The following is a 19,571-nucleotide window of genomic DNA, read 5'->3' on the forward strand; positions in this document are numbered from 1 at the left end:
AGAGATTCCAGAAGAAATGCAAACCCACCCATTTTTGCCAGGTAAGACGCATTTCAGATGTCTGACCTCCAGAGCTGTAAGATAATAAATCTGTCTGTTTTAAGCCTCTAAATTTGTGGTAATTTGTAGCAGCAGCAGTAAGAATATGGACAGTAACCAGACTCTCTCAAAGATAGACACTAGAACAGCTTTATTATATGTTTTATTTTATCTATAGAAAACAGAAAAGTGATTTATTCCAAAAGAGGGCAGAAATGAGAAATTCATACTGAAAGTATAGCTTGGGCTGGGCGCAGTGGCTCATGACCAGGCGTAGTAGCCAAGGTGGACGGATTGCTTGAGCCCGGGAGTTTTAGACCAGCCTGGGCAACATGGCAAAAACTGCCTCTACCAAAAAATTAAAAAACTTAGCCAGGCATGGTGGCCAGCGGCTGTAGTCCCAGCTACTTGGGAGGCTGAGGCAGGAGGATCACTTGAGCCCAATAAGTTGAGGCTATGAGATCACCACTGCACTTCAATGTCAGCGACAGAGCAAAACTCTGTTTAAAAAAAAGAAAGAAAAAAGAACACATAGTTTGGTGTAATTCTGTCGAGAGAGCTCTTTCCTCTGAACGTCCTCTCCTACTGACTGCCCCGCTGGAGTCTTGTCAAGCAGCACTTTCTAAATAGTTCACTGATTTCCATGTTATGAGAAGACAGGAGCCATCGACAAATCCACAAATTCCAAGGACAGAATAACGTATTTCTCAGAAGAAAAGCATCTTCTCTCTCTAAAGAGTGCATTATAATTTTGAGGAGTTGGCACAGTTTAGGTTAAGTAGGCACATCATTCATTAAAGCATAAAAAAGTTGAAGAAAAAAATGCTGCATTGTGTTAGACATTCAAATGCGCTGTGGATGTTTAAGGCAGCTGATGCCCAAAATAAGCAAGTCAAGAAAAGAGGTGTGGTTTGGAGGTGATTTTTGCATCTAGAAGGAATTCTTTTCTCATGACTGCTAAGACTGAACACTGTAAAGCCTGTCTTCCTCAAGGCCAGTGACACTTCAGATACCAGATGATTTCATGTTTCAATTACAGTCTGAAGAGAGGGTTGAGTTGGCCAGGATCGCAATCAGCCAAAAGAGACAGCAACAATCTGAACAGGTAACCAACTTGGTAATGATAAGTCCCTAGTTAGGACCCTTAGGGATGAACCAAGGCATGAAGAAACCAATGAAACCCCAAAACACGCTCATTGCAAAGAGAGGCATGGTGAGGCCCTGATATGCCATGCTTACCGCTGATCTGCCATCCCCTGCCCCTCTGCCTCACTTGGGTCCCACCTGGAAGTCATTTTTAATTAATTTTTTTTTTAACAGAGACAGGGTCTTGCTATGTTGCTCAAGCTGGTCTTGAACCCTTGGCTTCAAGTAATCCTCCTGCCTCAGCCTCCCAATGTGCTGGGATTGCAGATCTGAACTACCGCGCCAGACCCTAGAAGGGTTTTAAGTCGGTATTTTATATTATTTTTGGAGAAAGAATCTAGAATCAAAGTCATCAGTAAAAGGGCATGTGGTGGCACTTGTGGGTGTGCCTTCTCACAAGAGTCCCCTTAAGTAATTATTCAGCCTCTAGGTGAACACTTCTAGACAGGAAGCTCATCATCTCTCAATGATACCTAATTCACTTGAAGACCACTCTTAAAGTGTTAAAAAATTCTTTCTTACACTGATCTGATGCAAAAACCGGAGCTGCCTCACTCCCAAATCATTGTTCCTTTCATTCTCGTAAACTCAGTTTGAAAGAGGTCTTCAGATACCAGGTTCCATTATACACGTAAATAATTTCTAAATAAAATGCAAAAGATTCCTAGTAGATCTCATTAAAATGATGACAATTTGTTTTTCTTTCTGAGCCTGCTTGGTAGGGAACACAATTTTGTTTAAGTAGTATTTAAAAGCTTTTTTTTAATTGCAGAGAAAGCCATTGTAGAATTACTTTAAACAATAATACATAAAAATTTCATATCAGCAATCCTTCATTTAAGCTAATGATGTGCATTAGAAAGAGAATACTATTCCTGCAAAAGCTGGATTTTTTTAAAAAAAGAAAGGGAATACTAATACTTTGAGGGATGTCATCACTCGTTCATTCACTAATATTGTTATAGCTTACATCAAAAGTGAGTCAAGAATGAAACCCTTTTTCTTTCAAAATTGATTTTTGTATTAGGCATGACTTTTTGTTTAGCACCTTCAACAACCCTATGAGGAAAATAATTATTCCATTATTATAAGGTAAGTATGTGCAACATATACAAGTTTCAACAAATTCAAGTAGCTAAATTTTGCTCTTTTCACATCCTGCGTATTGAGATATGCCTCAATCTCAAAATCTAGTTCCATACTTAAAGGCTTTAAGATCTCTGAAGATTATTAAGCCACTCAGCCTTAGTGTCCTCATCTGTAGAATGTGACTAATATTTACACAGGCTTATGGTGACTGTATCATAATGTGGGTCAATGGAGTAGGGCCACATCAAAAACCTACCCCCACCTCAGATGATGCAAAATAAGGAAACTGAAAAAGGTACTACTGGCCGGGTACGGTGGCTCACTCCTGTAATCCCAGCATTTTGGAAGGCTGAGGTGGGCAGATCACAAGGTCAGGAGATCGAGACCACCCTGGCTAACATGGTGAAACACAGTCTCTACTAAAAACACAAAAATTAGCCGGGCGTGGTGGGGAGCGCCTGTAGTCCCAGCTACTTGCGAGGCTGAGGCAGGAGAATGGCGTGAACCCGGGAGGCCGAGCTTGCAGTGAGCCAAGATTGCGCCACTGCACTCCAGCCTGGGCGACAGGGAGAGACTCGGTTCCAAAAAAAAAAAAAAAGAAAAGAAAAGAAAGGAAAAGGTACTACTAAGGATAGGAACATCTATCCATCAGACACGAAAATGGCTGAGAACTACAGAATAAAATCAACAGGTATCAATATGAAAACTCTTTAATTAAATGCCTACACGATTTAACAGTATGCCAACTTATGGTTAAATATAGTTTTCTAATATGCCATCACTTTGGGAACATTTCTCATTTTTCAATAATTTCTAAGCACACACTCAGTAACTGCCAAGATACCATAACACATCATGAACTCAATGTTTCACCCGGGCAAATCATGTCAAAAGTAATGACAGTACAGCCAAAAAGTTTATTCACTGTCTAAACTACGTGGATTTAAAAATGTTCTATTTGCTATGGAGCGAAGATCCCCTTCTCCTTAAAATAACATGCTTAGTGTCTGGGAAGGGCTTTAGACGTCAAGTGGAGAATGCGTGGGGGAAACGACGCAACTTTCTGAACATCCATAGTCTACGGAAAGTTGGCTCATCCCTAACCCTGAAATAAAGCTACTGAAGCCACAAGGAAATCATATGGCACGCTATCTGCCGTCTGCACTTGGCCCGTCTACCCGCGTCCTAAAGACGCGAGCGCAAGAACTCTCCCTTTCTCCGTGACCCGCAAGCTAAGGCTAGCACATGCCGGCAGCCTACGAAGAGCCACTCGATCTCCCGTCTGGGATGCAGAGACTCGGTTTCACAGCCGACTCCATCCGAGTCCCGAGACTCTCCAAGCTCCTTCCCGGCCCGCCTCGCCCCCTACATTCGCACATGCGTACACCCAATAAAGAGAGCCGAGAGCACTCCCCCTCGCGTGGTCCCCACGCCCAGCTGCCACGCAGCCGGTCCTCCTGCCCTTCTTTGGGCGGCTGGCTTCATTATGCAGTAACGCGCATGTGCAAAACTGCGGGCCCTGCAACTCCGTAGCGGGCAGGGGTGGGGCGGCCGGTGGGACAAAGTGTCTTGCGCACGCTCCGGACATGCGCAGTGCGGGAACTGAGGCGCCAGCTGTCGATTTGGAAGTTCCGGAGAAGTAGCGCATGCGCGAGTGTACGCGTTGCCGGCGAAGAGGGGAGCCTGACGACTCGGAAATTTGAATACCACAGTAGCATGGAGTGTGACCTCATGGAGACTGACATCTTGGAGTCGTTGGAAGATCTAGGGTAAGACTGTCAGGGCAGCGGTCTCCCAAGCCCCAGGCTGCCGGCCCCCTGGGAACACCTCCTGCGCCCCAGTCTGAGACACCTGCCTCTCCACGCCGCACCCCGTGGCTCCTGGCTGTTGCTTCCCTTTGGCCCCGGCACCCCCAGTGCCACGTCCACTGTCTGCGCTGCTAGCTCGGGGTCCTCCAATCCCAACACCTCTAGGCCTGCCCGGTGCTCCCTGCAGCCGAGCTACCCGCAGCGTTTGTCAGTCATGCGTGTCATTGTCTGGGCTCTGGTTCTCGCCACCCCCACTCCCCGAGCTTCTCTCCTCGCTTCATCCTCCTGCCCTCCCCCTTAACCCCTCAACTCTAAAGGTTGTCAAAGTTGATTCTGCTTTGCTACTTGTTCTCCATATTTCCTGCTCCCATCTTGAGCCCCTACTCCTACCCCACCCCACTTTTCTCAAAATTTCTCCTTTGCCCAGTCATCTCTGCATGCACCCAGGCTTCCCTAAGCCACTTGTATGGGCGCTGCATCTGTTCCGCTAGCCAGCTCACTTGTGCATCTAACCTATCACCACGTCCCTGGGAACCACCAGCAGTTTGCCTTGAGTCTGTGATACTCTACCTCGTTGAGCCGCATTAGACCAGGGTCGTCTTCACCCACGAAGAACCTGCATATTTGTTTTGCATTTTGTCTCTCCTCCTCCTGATAGTTATTCAACCATAATTCATCAGTATCCAGAAATTGGAAATAGGGTTTGTTATTTCACTGGGTCACCCAGATCAGTGTACTCTATTAAACTTGAGAACGTGGACCCTCTTGGGCTAAATGTGGTTCCAGAAACAAATTGTATGGTTAGATATTTATCTACAGGTATGGTATCAAAACAAAGTACAGATTTAGCTAGCTGTATTTCTAAGTAACAAGTTCTTTATCAAAACTTTCTATTTGGTTTTTCCATGACAAGGAAACTTTTGAGAGAAACCTTTCTTTAGGAAGAAACACCTTGAGGATTCCCAAAGTCTGCCTATTTGAATAATTTAGTACCCTAGTAGAAATTTTTAGGAACCGAAGTAGTCGTGCTTATCATCTGTCTTTGTCAGAGTGAAATAGCATTGTTCTCTTCTTGGAAACTTGCTCTGAATTTTCATAAATATTCCAGACTTTAGGGGGCTTCTTTCTTTCATTAGGGCATATGTTAAAGTCATTCAGCAGAATAGTCTCTTTAGTTGACATCTCAGACTAAATTGCTTGTTCACACATGAAACCATTCATTCATTAGGACTTTTTAAGGAACAGTTGCTTTGTGGCAGTGTTGGGCACTTAGGGTACGAGGTGAGGTAGAAAAGGGGTTCACAGGATACTGGGAAAATACGCTGTGAGGGGCCCCGAGGAGGGTCCCTTTACTGGGAAAGGAAATGAAGTCCTAGAAGCTTCTTTCTGGAATAAATGACACTGTAGTACTGAAGGAAGAGTGGAATGAAAGGAAGGGGGTAGACCTTATGAAATGTAGTCTTTCCGCATGGATGGTGGTCACTTAAGAATTGGCCACGGATGCTGTTTCTTCCCATTAATGTCTTTTTTTTAATTTTTGCACTCCTTTTTTAAACTTTTTATTCTTTTGGATACTATACAAGTAATTGTTACTGTAGTAATTGTAATCACATAACTACTTGAGATGGATTGTAATGTAAACCATGGATTTTCTGAAAACTGTTATAAATTTTAACCTTAACTACTTAGTTTGATGGCATTTAAACATTAAAAGTCAGCCTTAATTAATTGAAATGTACCTTTAAAGGATTCACTGAGAAATATTAGAATTAAATGACTCCCTTTTCTATTTATTTATTTATTATGAGATGAGGTCTCGCTCTGGTGACCAGGCTGGTCTTGAACTCCTGGGCTCAAGCGATCCCCCCACCTCAGGCTCCAGAATAGCTGGGACTGCAGGTGTATGCCACTATCCCGGCAAATGACTGTCTTTTATCTCTTACCTGGCACACAGTAGAAATTCAGTAACTACTTGTTGAATAAACTAATGAAGTCAAAATGTGAAACACAAGGAGAAACTTCTAGGCCTAGTCTTTTGATTCCAGTGTCTAATAATATGCAGTTTATAAATCTAGATGCCAGACTACATGTGATCTCATTTTTTTGGTATATGATTTGTTTTCATTCTGTTGCATATACTGTGTAAACCTGTAATCATATTTTAAAGGGATTGAGAACTGTCATTTCTCTAACATACCTGTAGTTCTAAACATTATATTACCTTTTTTTTTTTTTTTTGAGACAGAGTCTCGCTCTGTAGCCCAGGCTGGAGTGCAGTAGTGCGATCTCGGATCACTGCAAGCTCTGCCTCCCGGGTTCACGCCATTCTCCTGCCTCAGCCTCCCGAGTAGTTGGGACTACAGGCGCCCGCCACCTCGCCCGGCTAATTTTTTTGTATTTTTAATAGAGACGGGGTTTCATTATGTTAGCCAGGATGTTCTCGATCTCCTGACCGCATGATCCGGCCGCCCCGGCCTCCCAAAGTGCTGGGATTACAGGCGTGAGCCACCATGCCAGGCCTAAACATTATATTATCTTAAGCATATTTACTGTATCATCTTGAGTAAGCATTATTATCAATATATAAGAGAATATAAAGCAATATGAATAATATGTATTTAAGATTACTTGGAGTGACAAAAATCTTATATTTTAGAATATTGGTGATTGGAGTTCATTGTGACTGTCATCTTTTATGAATGTTTGAACATTTAAAAAAATTTTAAAATTATATTGGAATCACTTACAAAGGATTAGGATTTAGACGCACCAGTTCATTAACTGGCCAATATTTATTAAGCTAACCTTGACATTTCTATGGTACTAGAATGTCTTACTAGCCTTAGCTGTCATTAAATTTATAAAAATGATATAAATGGTTAACCGGAAAGTTTTTACTTTTAAAGGAAGTCATTAAAAACCTAACCAAGCCTGGGCAACATAGTAAGACCCCATCTCTATAAAAAATAAATTAGCCAGGTTTGGTGGCTTGTGCCTTCACTTCTCTTCAACCTAGGTGACAGTGCAAGACCTTATCTCAAAATAAAAACCTAATCTAGTTGTTTTCTGGAAAGTTTTTAGAAAAGATAACCTAAGTTTTATTTCTGAAATAAGTTACAGTATAATTATCTATTACTTGTTAATTTGCTTTCAATACTCCAGTTACAGTAAGAAAATAAACCTTTTTACAATGAAAGCTTTTAGTAAATGTACAGAAGTTGACATAATTTAGTAGTATATGCGACTCTGTTAGATATTCACCTACATTTTGAAAGGTTGAAATGCAGCTACCATTTAGCTGCTTTTCGTAATGGTTCAGTATAGTTCTAAATTTTGTTTATATTTGCCCATTTAAAATTGATCACATAACTTATCTTTATTAAATTATTGCTTATATAAATAAAACCATAGCTATGTTTTATCTGTAATACATTAGATGTGATTGTATTTTCTTCTGAAATGTAATTTCTTGCTTGCCAGTTACAAGGGCCCATTGTTGGAAGATGGAGCGCTCTCTCAGGCAGTCTCTGCTGGAGCCAGTTCCCCCGAGTTTACCAAACTCTGTGCTTGGCTGGTGTCTGAATTAAGAGTACTCTGTAAACTGGAGGAAAATGTGCAAGCAACTAACAGTAAGTAAACGTTCACTTCTAGGTACAAAGTATAAAAATAACATTGAGGTATTGTCAACTGAACATTATCAATACTAAAGCTGAAAGTTCCAAGTTTTTTGTAAATGTAAAAAATTTGTTAAGGAGCCAAGATTTTTTTCCCTCCATTGTTTTTAGAGGTGATTCAGAAATTGAAATATCAGAATAAAGTCATGTAACTTAAAAATTCGTGGAGGCTGAAAATAACCCTATTACTGAGAAACAGAAAAAGGGAGACCACAAGCATAGAATATATGAACTTCCTGTATTTTGTAAGCTGTTAAATGTAAGATCCTAGATTGATGGCTAGAAGTAGATACTGGGATATTTTTCTTTTAGGACTACCAGATTCTAGAAGCATCTATAGAATGTAGAGTAAATGCATTATTATTCTGTTATGCTTGGGGAGAAAGAGAACACTTTGTTAAGACATTTTGTTTATCATAAGAATGCATTGTTACATACATCACAGTGCGATCCAGGACGATCAAATTTATGGGTCTGAGAGCTGTTCTGCATTTACCAGTTTTGTTTTCACTGTTGCACTAGTTTGTCGACACTGCAAAAGAGGCAAAAGCTTGGAACCTAACACTCTACCATCTGGTTCCTTCCTGCTGTAGGTAAACCTATAATAGGAGACCAAGGAAAATACCTGTTAACCCACCCTTATGGAGAACTATACATATAATTCCTTTTTTTCCACATAATCACAGTTTGAAGAGCTCACGTTCTTGCATGCTAGTGTGTGTGTGTGTGTGTGTGTGTGTGTGTATATATATATGTATTTTAAATTTTACTTTAAGTTCCGGGATACATGTGTAGAACATGCAGGTTTGTTACATATGGATACGTGTGCCATTGTGGTTTGCTGCACCTATTGACCTGTCCTCTAAGTTCCCTCCCCTCACCCTCCACCCCGCAACAGGCCCTGGTGTGTGTTGTTCTCCTCCCTGTGTCCATGTGTTCTCATCGTTCAACTCCCACTTAGATGTGAGAACATGTGGTGTTTTTTTTTCTGTTCCTGGGTTAGTTTGCGGAGGATGATGGCTTGCATGCTAGTATATTTAATGTGTACGTGTTAGTTGCATTCAATTCTAATTATTAAGGAGAGTATAGTGTAACAATAATGACAGCAACAGCTTGCATTTATTGTGTACTCCCTATGTTCTAAACATTTTATATGTGTTAGCTCATTAAACCTCAGGGCAACCCTATGAAGCAGGTTTTATTACTGTCATACCTTTAACAAGAAAGCCCAGAGAATTTAAATACATTGCCTGAGGTCATACAACCTGTAGGGGTGAAGCCTGGATTCACCCCCAGAGCAGTAGTCAAGTTCTGAGCCAGTGCGTTTAAACACCATGCTATACTGCCTCTTGACCAGATGTTTCAGAGACTGTAGGAACCTTTGAAAACACCAGTACTAGATGATACCTATTTTTAACCTGGAGCCCCTTTCTCTCAAATGAAACGTGATACAGAAGCTAACATGTAAAACAGGTTAAAAGGTGTTCTAACAAAGTAGAGACGAGGTAGCTTTAGCCCAACTCTTTCCTTCTCATCTTCCCAGCTGCCTCTAAAGGAGCTCTGTGGAACTCAAGGGCTCACAGATCACAGTTTGCAAAATATTCATAATGTAGTCTTCCTGTATTACAGATTAGAAAATGGACTCAGGTGATCGAGTGACTCTCAAAGTTTGTTAATTTCTTCCCCTTTATGATATTGAATAGAGAACAATCAAAATAATGAGGAAAGAGCTTTGTTTTTCCTTTGGTTCACCCAGTGAACTCTATACCTTTTTTTATATGCTGTGGGAGTACAAGACTGTAAGTCATGTTTGCTGTCTTCATATTTTGTCTAATTGAGAATGTTACGTACAAATTAAACAACTGGCGCTAAGTACAGTCCTTTTGTGTGTTTGTTTGTTTTTAGACAAGGTCTCACTCTGCCACCCAGGCTGGAGTGCAGTGGCGCGATCTGGGCTCACTGCAACCTCTGCCTCCCAGGTTCAAGCAATTCTCCAGGTCAGCCTCCTTAGTAGCTGGAACTACAGGCATGCACCACGACGACTGGCTAATTTTTGTTATTTTTCTTAGAGACGGGGTTTTGCCATGTTACTTAGGCTGGTCTCGAACTCCTGAACTTAAACCATCCCCCTCCCAAAGTGCTGGGATTACAGGCATGAGCCACCGTGCCCAGCCAAGTACGATACTTAGATGCTGAACCACTTTGTGGTTCATAGAGAGAGGAAATCAGCAAATACACGGGTAAAGTTTCAGCCAAGTACAGGGAAGGTTTCATCAAGGAGCAAGGCCACTGGGCTTTGATGGATGGGTGGGATTTGCTATAGGGGAAGAGAGTGGAGGGCATATCTGTCACAGGGAATAACTTAAATAAAGGCACACAGTGGAAATGAGACTGGCTATTCATGGGACAGTGAGGAGACTGGCCTGGCACAAACAACAAATATTTGTGGAGGGAAAGTAGGTGATTATAGCTGAATATGCTGGGAAGATCTAACCTAAGCAGCTATGAAGAATCTTTAAAAGCAGACAGAAAAAAAATAGATGAGATGAGAGAGGAATTAAGGAGCCATTAAAGACTCTCAAATAAGGGAATGACCTAATGAATACTGGTTGAGAAAGAACATTTTAGATTGGGTTCAGTGGCTCATGCCAGTAGTAATCCCAGCACTTCGAGAGGCCGAGGTGGGAAGATAACTTGAGGCCAGGAGTTGGACGCTAACCTGGACAATATAGTAAGACCCAGTCTCTACAAAAAAATTTTCTAAATATTAGCCAGGCATGGTGGCATACACCTATAGGCCCAGCTATTCCAGAGAGTAAAACAGGAGGATCCTTCAGGCCCAGGAGTTTGAGGTTGCAGGAAGCTCTGATCACACCACTGCACTCCAGCCTGGGCCTCAGAGTCCTTATTTCAAAAAAGAAAAAAAAAAAGAAGAAACTTTGCAGTGGTATAAGAAAGGATAAATTAGAAGGGAAAGAAACTCAAGTTATGAAAATCCTATTAACAATTTCAATTGTATATAATAATTGTTATGCTAATGGAAAAATAATCACTATCATTAAACAAGATTATTTTAATTCTTAAAGGTCCGAGTGAAGCTGAAGAATTCCAGCTTGAGGTGAGTGGGCTACTAGGGGAGATGAACTGCCCGTATCTTTCACTGACATCTGGGGATGTGACCAAGCGCCTTCTCATTCAGAAGAACTGCCTCCTCTTGCTCAGTAAGTTCATGGCTACTAGAATATAGCTATTATTTTCTGTTTATGTTTTCCATGACTAGTAAACTGACCATGTTTTTTTGTTTGTTTGTTTCATTATGGATATAATTCAGAATTCATTTTAAAAGAAAACTTCCTTAAATTTCCAATTTAGGAGCTGAGGGTAGACGTGTGCACTGGTAGCATTATTGTTTTCGTAACTGATACTCTTTCAGTATTTCAGCTTCAGTGGTACTCAGGCTGTTGTGCTTCTCCTAATGTGATCACTGGTAGTGTTGGAGTGATGCTTAAGTGTATGATCTTTACACTTGCATTTTAGACTAGAAGCACATTTTTAAGTATACTAGGAAGATAGTATGGAAATAATGGAGATTTTGCTTAAAAATTGATTTCTTTGAGGAGAGTAAGCATTTATAATAGTAGATACGGTTAATGGTTAATATAAAGTATTTCGTCTTGTTGCTATTTCTTTGTGGTTGGATAATTGGGGATTTTGGTTTTGTTTGTAAATATTCTGGAATAATACTTGGATTGTTCTGGTACTTACTGATCATTCTGGGAAATACATTTTTATGAAAAGTTCTTTCCTTCCGTGTTTTTTACATACTTACTACTGTTTTGTCTCTTCACACTGAAAAACAGTAAGTAGATTCACAAATTTTATTACCTTCTATAAACTTTCCAGTAAATACAACCTATAGTCTTAACTCAGAATTTATGTAGCATTCTGAAGCACATTGACATTAAGCTTTGGTTAACTGGCTATTGTAGTTCTCATTAGGACAGATAATTCAGAGGATTTAAAAAATATTTGTCTTTACAACTCTGTTATGGTTTCTGAAAAAATGATACAACTTCAGTTTTTAAGGTTCAGTTAAAAAAAAAAAGTGTTCATAGCCATTATACTTAGGCACTAAGTTATTCCAGAATCACTTTTGTAACTTTCCCTTTGTCTGTCAAATGATTGTTATTGTGGAAATGTGCACGTAAGGTTAGGTGTTGCTTTGATACTGATATTGGTGCTGGTAGTTCTTACATATTCATTTAATACTCTTCATATGGTATGATTTCTGTAACTGATTCAATAGCAGTGTACTCAGCTGAGTCTTCCGTTATAGCATTGCTTATCCTTACCAATATTTGGCACTTAGAATATGTTATCGACATAGGAAGATAATAGCTGCGTGGAATGCTTACTAATGACCCTGAATAGCTAATTCTTCCAAAAAGCTCAGAGTTTGGCCTTGTTAGCTCTGATACTTATACAAACCACTTTGAATGTAAGTATAAAATGCCTTTCACACTTTTCTGTTTCTTAAGCAGACTTCAGTGAACATTATTTTGGACTCAGGGTCATAATTCTAGACTTTATTTTAATGTGCTATCATCACCTCAAAAGCTTTTCAAGAATATACAACTATTTGCTCTTCAATTAAATGGCTAAATCATCTAGTGGTCACTCACTTTTTATATTCTTCCTACATATATGTACACACTGTTTTCCTCTTTATCTTTGCTTCTGCCGATTCTCCCTTTCTAAAATATTCTCAGTTTGTAACCTCTCTTTATTCTAGCATTTACCTACATGTACTCATTTTCTGCTTGGTCCTGTGTAAATATTTCTCATCTTTCGAAGTACCGGTTGTCACATCTGGATGCTATAATTTTACTTTTCCAGCACCCTTACCTCACTAATTCGAATCTTTTATTACATTGTATTTTAGGGGGGAAAACAAACCAGCCTCATTAGAATTGTTGGTAAAATAGAATAGCCTTTGAGTGAGTGGCTGAAAAGCTCTCATGTATCAGATTAAGGACTCTGGCTTTTTATTAGCCTTTTATGGTTCTCAGAGTGTTACCCTTATGTAAATTAAGTAAGATATCTGAGTTCCTAGTAGATGAAGAACTATTCATCTTTTATTTTTGCATATATTCTTTATTCCTAACTAGATTGTCGGAAGAGATCATCTTTTTGATGTTTTAAAAAATTTTATCTTCAGTGCGTTTCCCAGTGCTTTGAACACATCGATTACGATTAAAGTTTTTTCACGGTAATTATATTGGTAACCTAATTTTGTGAATACTTGAACTATGTTATCCCAAATTTACAGAACCAATGTATTAAATCATATAGTATATGATTTTCTAGAACAAGAGTTGGCAAACTTTTTCTAAAAGGGCCAGATAGTAAATATTTTTGGCTTTGTGGCCCTAAGTTCTCTGTCACAACTACATACCTTTGCTGTTACAGCATGAAAGCAGCCATAGACAATATATAAATGAGTGAGTGTGGCAGTGTTCTAATAAAACCTTATGTACAAAAACAGTGGTTATTGTCATAACGGTGGGGTTTTACTATTTTGACGTTTTAACCCATAAATACAGTTTGCTGTGTGGAACACGTTAAGATTTTACAGTGTCAAATCCATTTAGAATGACCTTTCCAGAAACTTAGATGTATTTATTGTTTTAGAACAGGAGTTGGCAGCCTTTCAGAAATGATTTGCTAAAATTATGGACTGTATCCTTCTAGCATTACATTTTGGGTATAGGAAATTTGATACACAAGTTGACTTTTTTCTACTTCTAATAGGACCTGAGAGCCTTGAAAATATCTTTTTCCAAAACTGGTTTTGTTATAATGTCAGAAGAATCTCATTTTGTCACATAACCGGAAATCCTAAGATTCAAATGATTCTTAATCATCTTTTATAAAAATTGAAATGTCCTTGGGAATGTTAAAGGAATGGGATTGAATATTTATACCTTCAACTGAATTACCTGAAGCAGATTGCAGCCCTCATTATACCAGGCTGAAATCAGCACACAAGGGGATGATACTGACACAAAGGGGACTATGCCAAGAAGTGCTTTGAAAGTTTTATTGTTGTTTTGAAGGGAATGGGGTGAGGAAGGTAGGGGGAAGGGAGTCCTGAGAAGAATATAGATGAAAGAGGGATCTCTTTGAACAGTCAGAGGGCGACATAAGAATTGGAGACCATGGGAAGGGAACTCTTGGGTGCCTTCCTGCTTCTCCTGTAAGTTAAGCTTTGACTTCTTATCACTGTTGTTTCACACCTCTTCTGGACAGGCTGTCTAATTATTGGGAGATAAGAGAGCAAGGTAGTTTTATCACTGATGCTCACAAGTAGTGAGAAGTGAAAAAAAAAAAAAAAAAGAGTCATTAAAAAGTCGTCACTTGCCACCTTTTCCAAAATTTTTAACAGATGCCAACCCCTGTTCTGGAGGTTCCTTAATACCAGAATTCAAGAATCCAAATTTTTAGATGTTACTTACCTCAATCCTTCGGTTTCAAAGGAGAATCGCTTATTTTAAAATTAACCTTTAAACATTACATATCGCTTAAATACCTGAATTACATAACCAGTTTATATCTTATTTCATTTGCAGGTGAAAGTGGTTTTTCTTTCTTGTTTTTATCCATTCTTGCAGCTTTAACAGTTACATATCATTAGGTCTATATAGTTGTGACTCCAGACTTATGACTATAACTATAGCTGTATCTCATTTTGAAATCTTATTTTGTTTACTTCAGCATACCTCATCTCAGAACTAGAAGCTGCCAGAATGCTCTGTGTGAATGCTCCTCCAAAAAAAGCTCAAGAAGGAGGCGGTAGTGAGGTCTTTCAAGAGTTGAAAGGCATATGTATTGCTCTAGGAATGTCCAAACCTCCAGCCAATATAACTATGTTCCAATTCTTCAGCGGGATTGAAAAAAAAGTAAGACCTTTAGTACCAAATTGTAGTGTATTAAAGGCATAGTCCTACATTTGTTTGAAATGAAGCAATTAATTTAATTTCTCTTAATGGGAACCGAATGTGCATATATTATTAAGTAATTGTTACGAAATGAATTTTGGGTTTTAAATCCTAGATGCCTTAAAGATAAACTAGTATGTTAGTCTTTTCCTAAAAACATGTTAGCGTGTTTCTTTTTCAAAAAGGAAACTTTACACTGGTTTGCAAGCTAAAGTAACTAGATATAATGTAAAAAGGATTAAGATTTCAGTCCTTTTAAAAATTATTTTATCATTGAACTTTGATACAGTCAATTTAAAGTCTTTATCATTAAATGTTACCACCCTCCTCCCCATTGACTGGACAGAAAAGGATGTTAATATTTTTGTTTTTTAATCCAGTCACTTCTAACCTTATGCTTCAATTGACAAAATAGATTTGTTGACTGCTAACATAATCTAGTATGTGAAAGGAAATTAGAATTATTTTTATACTACACATTATCAGTTAAGATTTTCTATACAATTAATTAGGAACAAGCTATTTTAACAAAAAATGAGTGGAAGAGAATGGTATTTGTTATAGCAGAGTTATTCCCTGTATGTTTATCTGCTGGACTCTTAAGAATTGGTACATTTGCATTGTGGGGTAGACCAGCACCATGATGCACAAATTTGGCTGAACTCTACAGGGGAGCAGCAGTGTATCCATAGTCCATATTTTCCTGTGTGTTCATTCATCCATTCAGCAAATGTTCATTGAGTGCCTACTGTTGTCAGGCACTGTTCTAGGTGCAATGAAGGACTTCTGTAGGCGTGAGGAGTGGGACCAGTGAGTGTCTTTATCTTGTGGGTCTTTTACATTTGCATTTCAAAACATCCTCCACCTTTGCCTCTGTCAGGAATCTTCTTTTGATGGCAAGATATGATGGGAATTGGGAAGATGAGGATGTTTTACCTTTAGAGTTTTTATTCATTTATTTATGTTTTTGTATCAGTTAAAGGAAACATTAGCAAAAGTTCCACCTAATCATGTGGGAAAGCCTTTACTGAGGAAGCCAATGGGACCAGCCCACTGGGTGAGTAGTAATCATCTTGAGTAAACTTTGTAACGAACTATAGAGTTTATGATTTTCATGTCAACACTTACATTTTGTGCATTTTAAATTATGTTTTCTAATACGTAGTTTTCTAGTTGAATACCCTTAGAATCATTTTGTGAATCTGAGGATTTCTGCAGAATAATTTTGTGTAAGATTAGAAGCACTTTTCTCATAATTTGTAAATATTTCACACAGCTGATAAAAGTAAACTGAAATTGAGTGTGATGCATGTTTCTCATTGCCAGATGGATTGCCTTCAAGCCAAAAACGTCATTGGGCTGAGTTTCACACAGTAAATTATGGGAAAGATAAATAAGAGTTGTGTATTTCACATATTCTTCATTTTGTTTTGAGAATCAGCTTTTTGTCACCTATCATTTCATTAATTGTTAGTATATTATATGGAATAAGAACTTTTGACTGTTAAATTCTGGGATCTCAGGTATGAATGACACAGACGTAGTTTTTGCCCTTTTGGGACAGAGGATCAAGCAGATTTAAATTCTAACTAGTTTTTTAAATTTTGCTTCAGGAAAAGATAGAAGCAATTAACCAAGCCATAGCCAATGAATATGAAGTCCGGAGAAAGCTGCTAATAAAACGTTTGGATGTCACTGTACAGTCCTTTGGCTGGTCTGACAGAGCTAAGGTACACATTAAATAATTTACAAGAGCAGACTATTTATAGACTTGGTCCCTGAACATCTAAACAATTTAGATACTTGGCAGCTATGGGAGAAATACATAGAAGACACATGTAGGGATTTTTCCTTAGTGAGTTATTGAGTAGTGACTCAACTATTCAGCAATAATGAAGACATTTTTCAATTTTCTGTTTTTTAACATATCTGAATTTTACAGTTTTTATTGGAGAGAGTTCTTATTGTGAGAGAAATGGAGTTATTCTGAAAATTACTAAAAAAAAATTGATTTCAAATTACTTGTTTACTTTAAACTAACAATTTAATTTGCTAATAGAAGTTAGAAATATTGGATTTAGTATGATTTATAGAGAATTGGAGAATTTGATAAGACTTAAGTTTTTTTTTTTCAGCTAAATGAGACAATCCAGGTAAAGACCTTGGTCATTCAGCAGATACTTATTACCTCATAGAAACCAAAGATAGGAAAATTAAAAAGCAAAATTGTTGAAATAACTTTACATTCTTATATTTAAATAGAGAATATGAATATGTTCAATCTGAGACCAATGATGGGGGAACCTTTTTATCATGTTGGCCTCATAACCCTAAAGGGAAGCGCTCCCACTCCACCCCTGCCCTCACTGTCCCTGTCACTCCTTGTTGTGTCAACAAGTCTGGCAGCTGTACTTTTAAGGTAGTTCTTGTCTACATAGGAGCAGTAGTATGTAACTTTTCCTACCATCTGGAGCCTAGTAAATATCATTATCAGATATTTTGGAGACTTTTAACTTATTTAATATGTGTTTCTTATGTCATTTTGAAAATTGATATTTCTCTTTGAACACTTTTCTTTCAACAGAGCCAGACAGAAAAATTAGCCAAGGTTTACCAGCCGAAACGTTCGGTCTTATCCCCTAAAAGTACTATTTCTGTTGCCCATCTTTTGGCTGCAAGGCAGGACTTGTCAAAGATTTTAAGGACAAGCAGCGGCTCTATAAGAGAAAAAACTGCCTGTGCCATCAATAAGGTGATTAGAGTACCTTTAATTTTTTCCAAATGCATTTATTTCTGTTCGTAAAATAAAAGTTTAAAATATCTTTCCTATTCTGTAGGTGTTGATGGGCAGGGTGCCTGACAGAGGTGGTAGACCCAATGAAATCGAACCTCCACCCCCAGAGATGCCACCATGGCAGAAGAGGCAAGATGGCCCCCAGCAGCAAACAGGAGGCCGAGGAGGAGGGAGAGGTGGCTATGAACATTCCTCATACGGAGGACGAGGAGGTCATGAACAAGGAGGCGGGAGAGGTGGACGTGGTGGCTATGACCATGGTGGCCGAGGGGGAGGAAGAGGAAATAAGCATCAAGGAGGCTGGACAGATGGAGGGAGTGGAGGAGGAGGTGGCTACCAAGATGGTGGTTATCGAGATTCAGGTTTCCAGCCAGGTGGCTATCATGGTGGCCACAGTGGTGGTTATCAAGGCGGAGGTTATGGTGGCTTCCAAACATCTTCATATACAGGAAGTGGATACCAGGGTGGTGGCTACCAGCAGGACAATAGATACCAAGATGGTGGGCACCACGGTGATCGTGGTGGTGGTCGTGGAGGGCGAGGGGGTCGTGGAGGGCGAGGTGGTCGTGCAGGCCAGGGAGGAGGCTGGGGAGGAAGAGGGAGCCAGAATTATCACCAAGGGGGTCAATTTGAACAGCATTTCCAGCATGGAGGTTATCAGTATAATCATTCTGGATTTGGGCAGGGAAGACATTATACTAGTTGAGGCTACCGAACCTTACATTTTGCTAGAGCTCAAGTAATAGAAACTTAGTTTCAGAATCCTGAATTCAGCACCTATTTTGAATTAATGTGAGACCACAGGTGGCAGGCAGATTCCTGCTTGGCATAAGCATTTGTAGGTCTTCATTCAATTCTGTTGGATTTTTTTATTGGACTTACATAATGCTGTTTATTTGAGAAACACATAACATCTCTCCTTTCTATGAAAAATTTTTTAAAAGGTGATTAAAATTGCCTTTAATTGACCAGTAGACTAATTCCACAGTCAGAACATGCATACTTTTTTGAAGCAATTACTTGAATAAGTAGTTTTCATGTTTTCAATATGCAGTTTTGAAAATGAGGATTCACCTAGACTTTTTTAGATTTACTACTAGGAAACCTTCCTCATATGAATAACCATTTATATGTGTTTTGCTTAAAGTATTCCAATGCCTATTTCCAAGCACAGTTCTGCCCCCGGTTGACTTTTATGCCACGTGTGCTTCATGATAGAACTTTTAGGTCAGTTCCTATTAAATGAGCTCTTCTGCAGATAGCACATTCAGTAGCCTTATTTTGTTGATGGAATACTGTATCATATGCTCAAATCTGAAAACCTTGAACACGGCCAAAATCCATAAAGATTATAAAAGCAAACTAAGTTGTGAACCTATAGTACATGTAGGCATTTAATATAGCAATTCAAACTGACTTGCATCCATCCAAAACAAATTCCTCCTTCAACCTTATTTTTACTTGAAATTTGCTAGAAGAAATAGCAAACCGAAATTTGTTTTATGCATGAGTTAATACCACTGGCTCAGCAAATACAAGTTAGTTTGCTTTAGGCAGGAGACTTTTTTTGTAATGGAAGAAATGCACTACAAAGTTAAGACAGATTTTTGCTAAGTGCAGGAGGCCCTTTATTATTGCTGCAGAAAACAAAAGCCTGGCTGAGTTGATGTTTTACATTCTCCCTTACTGAAATCTACATGACATGATGCTTCTTGCTGGGTTTTTGTACATGTAAACATTGTCAAGCTGTGAAAGAAAATGGCTGGAGGTGTGCTTTGTGTGAAAGGTGAGCAATAAAGTACCTGTTAAGTTCTCTCTTTGGTTTGAGTTTTATTTTAGCTACTGAATTATTCTGGACTCTTGCGTCAAGCTAATGAGCTAAGGCTTTTGTTCCCAAAGATTCTTGAGTATTTCCTTAAAACCTAATTGTAGTGAAAGGTGATTCTTACCCTAAAACCTTAAATAAATAGAAAAATGGCTCTTTCCAGGTTTTCCTTTTATGATAAGAAGCTAGAAACCGTCA

General features: G+C 39.0%; 1 protein-coding gene across 2 annotated transcripts; it reads left to right on the plus strand.

Moving 5' to 3' along the window:
* Positions 1-3,849: 3,849 nt before the first annotated feature.
* On the plus strand, positions 3,850-19,363 carry FAM98A (family with sequence similarity 98, member A). 2 transcript variants are annotated; one of them, XM_011984227.1, is made up of 8 exons: positions 3,856-4,043; positions 7,563-7,711; positions 10,843-10,977; positions 14,531-14,715; positions 15,731-15,811; positions 16,368-16,484; positions 17,339-17,506; positions 17,592-19,363. In XM_011984227.1, exons 1-8 carry the CDS (start codon positions 3,991-3,993, stop codon positions 18,252-18,254), a joined length of 1,551 nt encoding a protein of 516 aa, XP_011839617.1. In that variant the 5' UTR covers positions 3,856-3,990; the 3' UTR covers positions 18,255-19,363. The 2 variants fall into 2 exon arrangements, with proteins under 2 accessions (XP_011839618.1, XP_011839617.1); XM_011984228.1 differs by lacking the exon at positions 14,531-14,715 and having other exon boundaries at positions 3,850-4,043.
* Positions 19,364-19,571: the final 208 nt, after the last annotated feature.

The sequence above is a fragment of the Mandrillus leucophaeus genome, unplaced genomic scaffold (genome assembly GCF_000951045.1).
Source record: "Mandrillus leucophaeus isolate KB7577 unplaced genomic scaffold, Mleu.le_1.0 Scaffold264, whole genome shotgun sequence".
NCBI classification, from domain to species: Eukaryota; Metazoa; Chordata; class Mammalia; order Primates; family Cercopithecidae; genus Mandrillus; species Mandrillus leucophaeus.

Excerpts from the sequence above, each read along its gene's own strand:
- FAM98A (XM_011984227.1), top strand. The coding sequence starts at position 3,991 with ATGGAGTGTGACCTCATGGAGACTGACATCTTGGAGTCGTTGGAAGAT. Across the intron at positions 7,712-10,842 it reads AAATGTGCAAGCAACTAACA|GTCCGAGTGAAGCTGAAGAA; the intron begins GTAAGTAAACGT and ends TAATTCTTAAAG. Across the intron at positions 15,812-16,367 it reads CAATGGGACCAGCCCACTGG|GAAAAGATAGAAGCAATTAA; the intron begins GTGAGTAGTAAT and ends ATTTTGCTTCAG.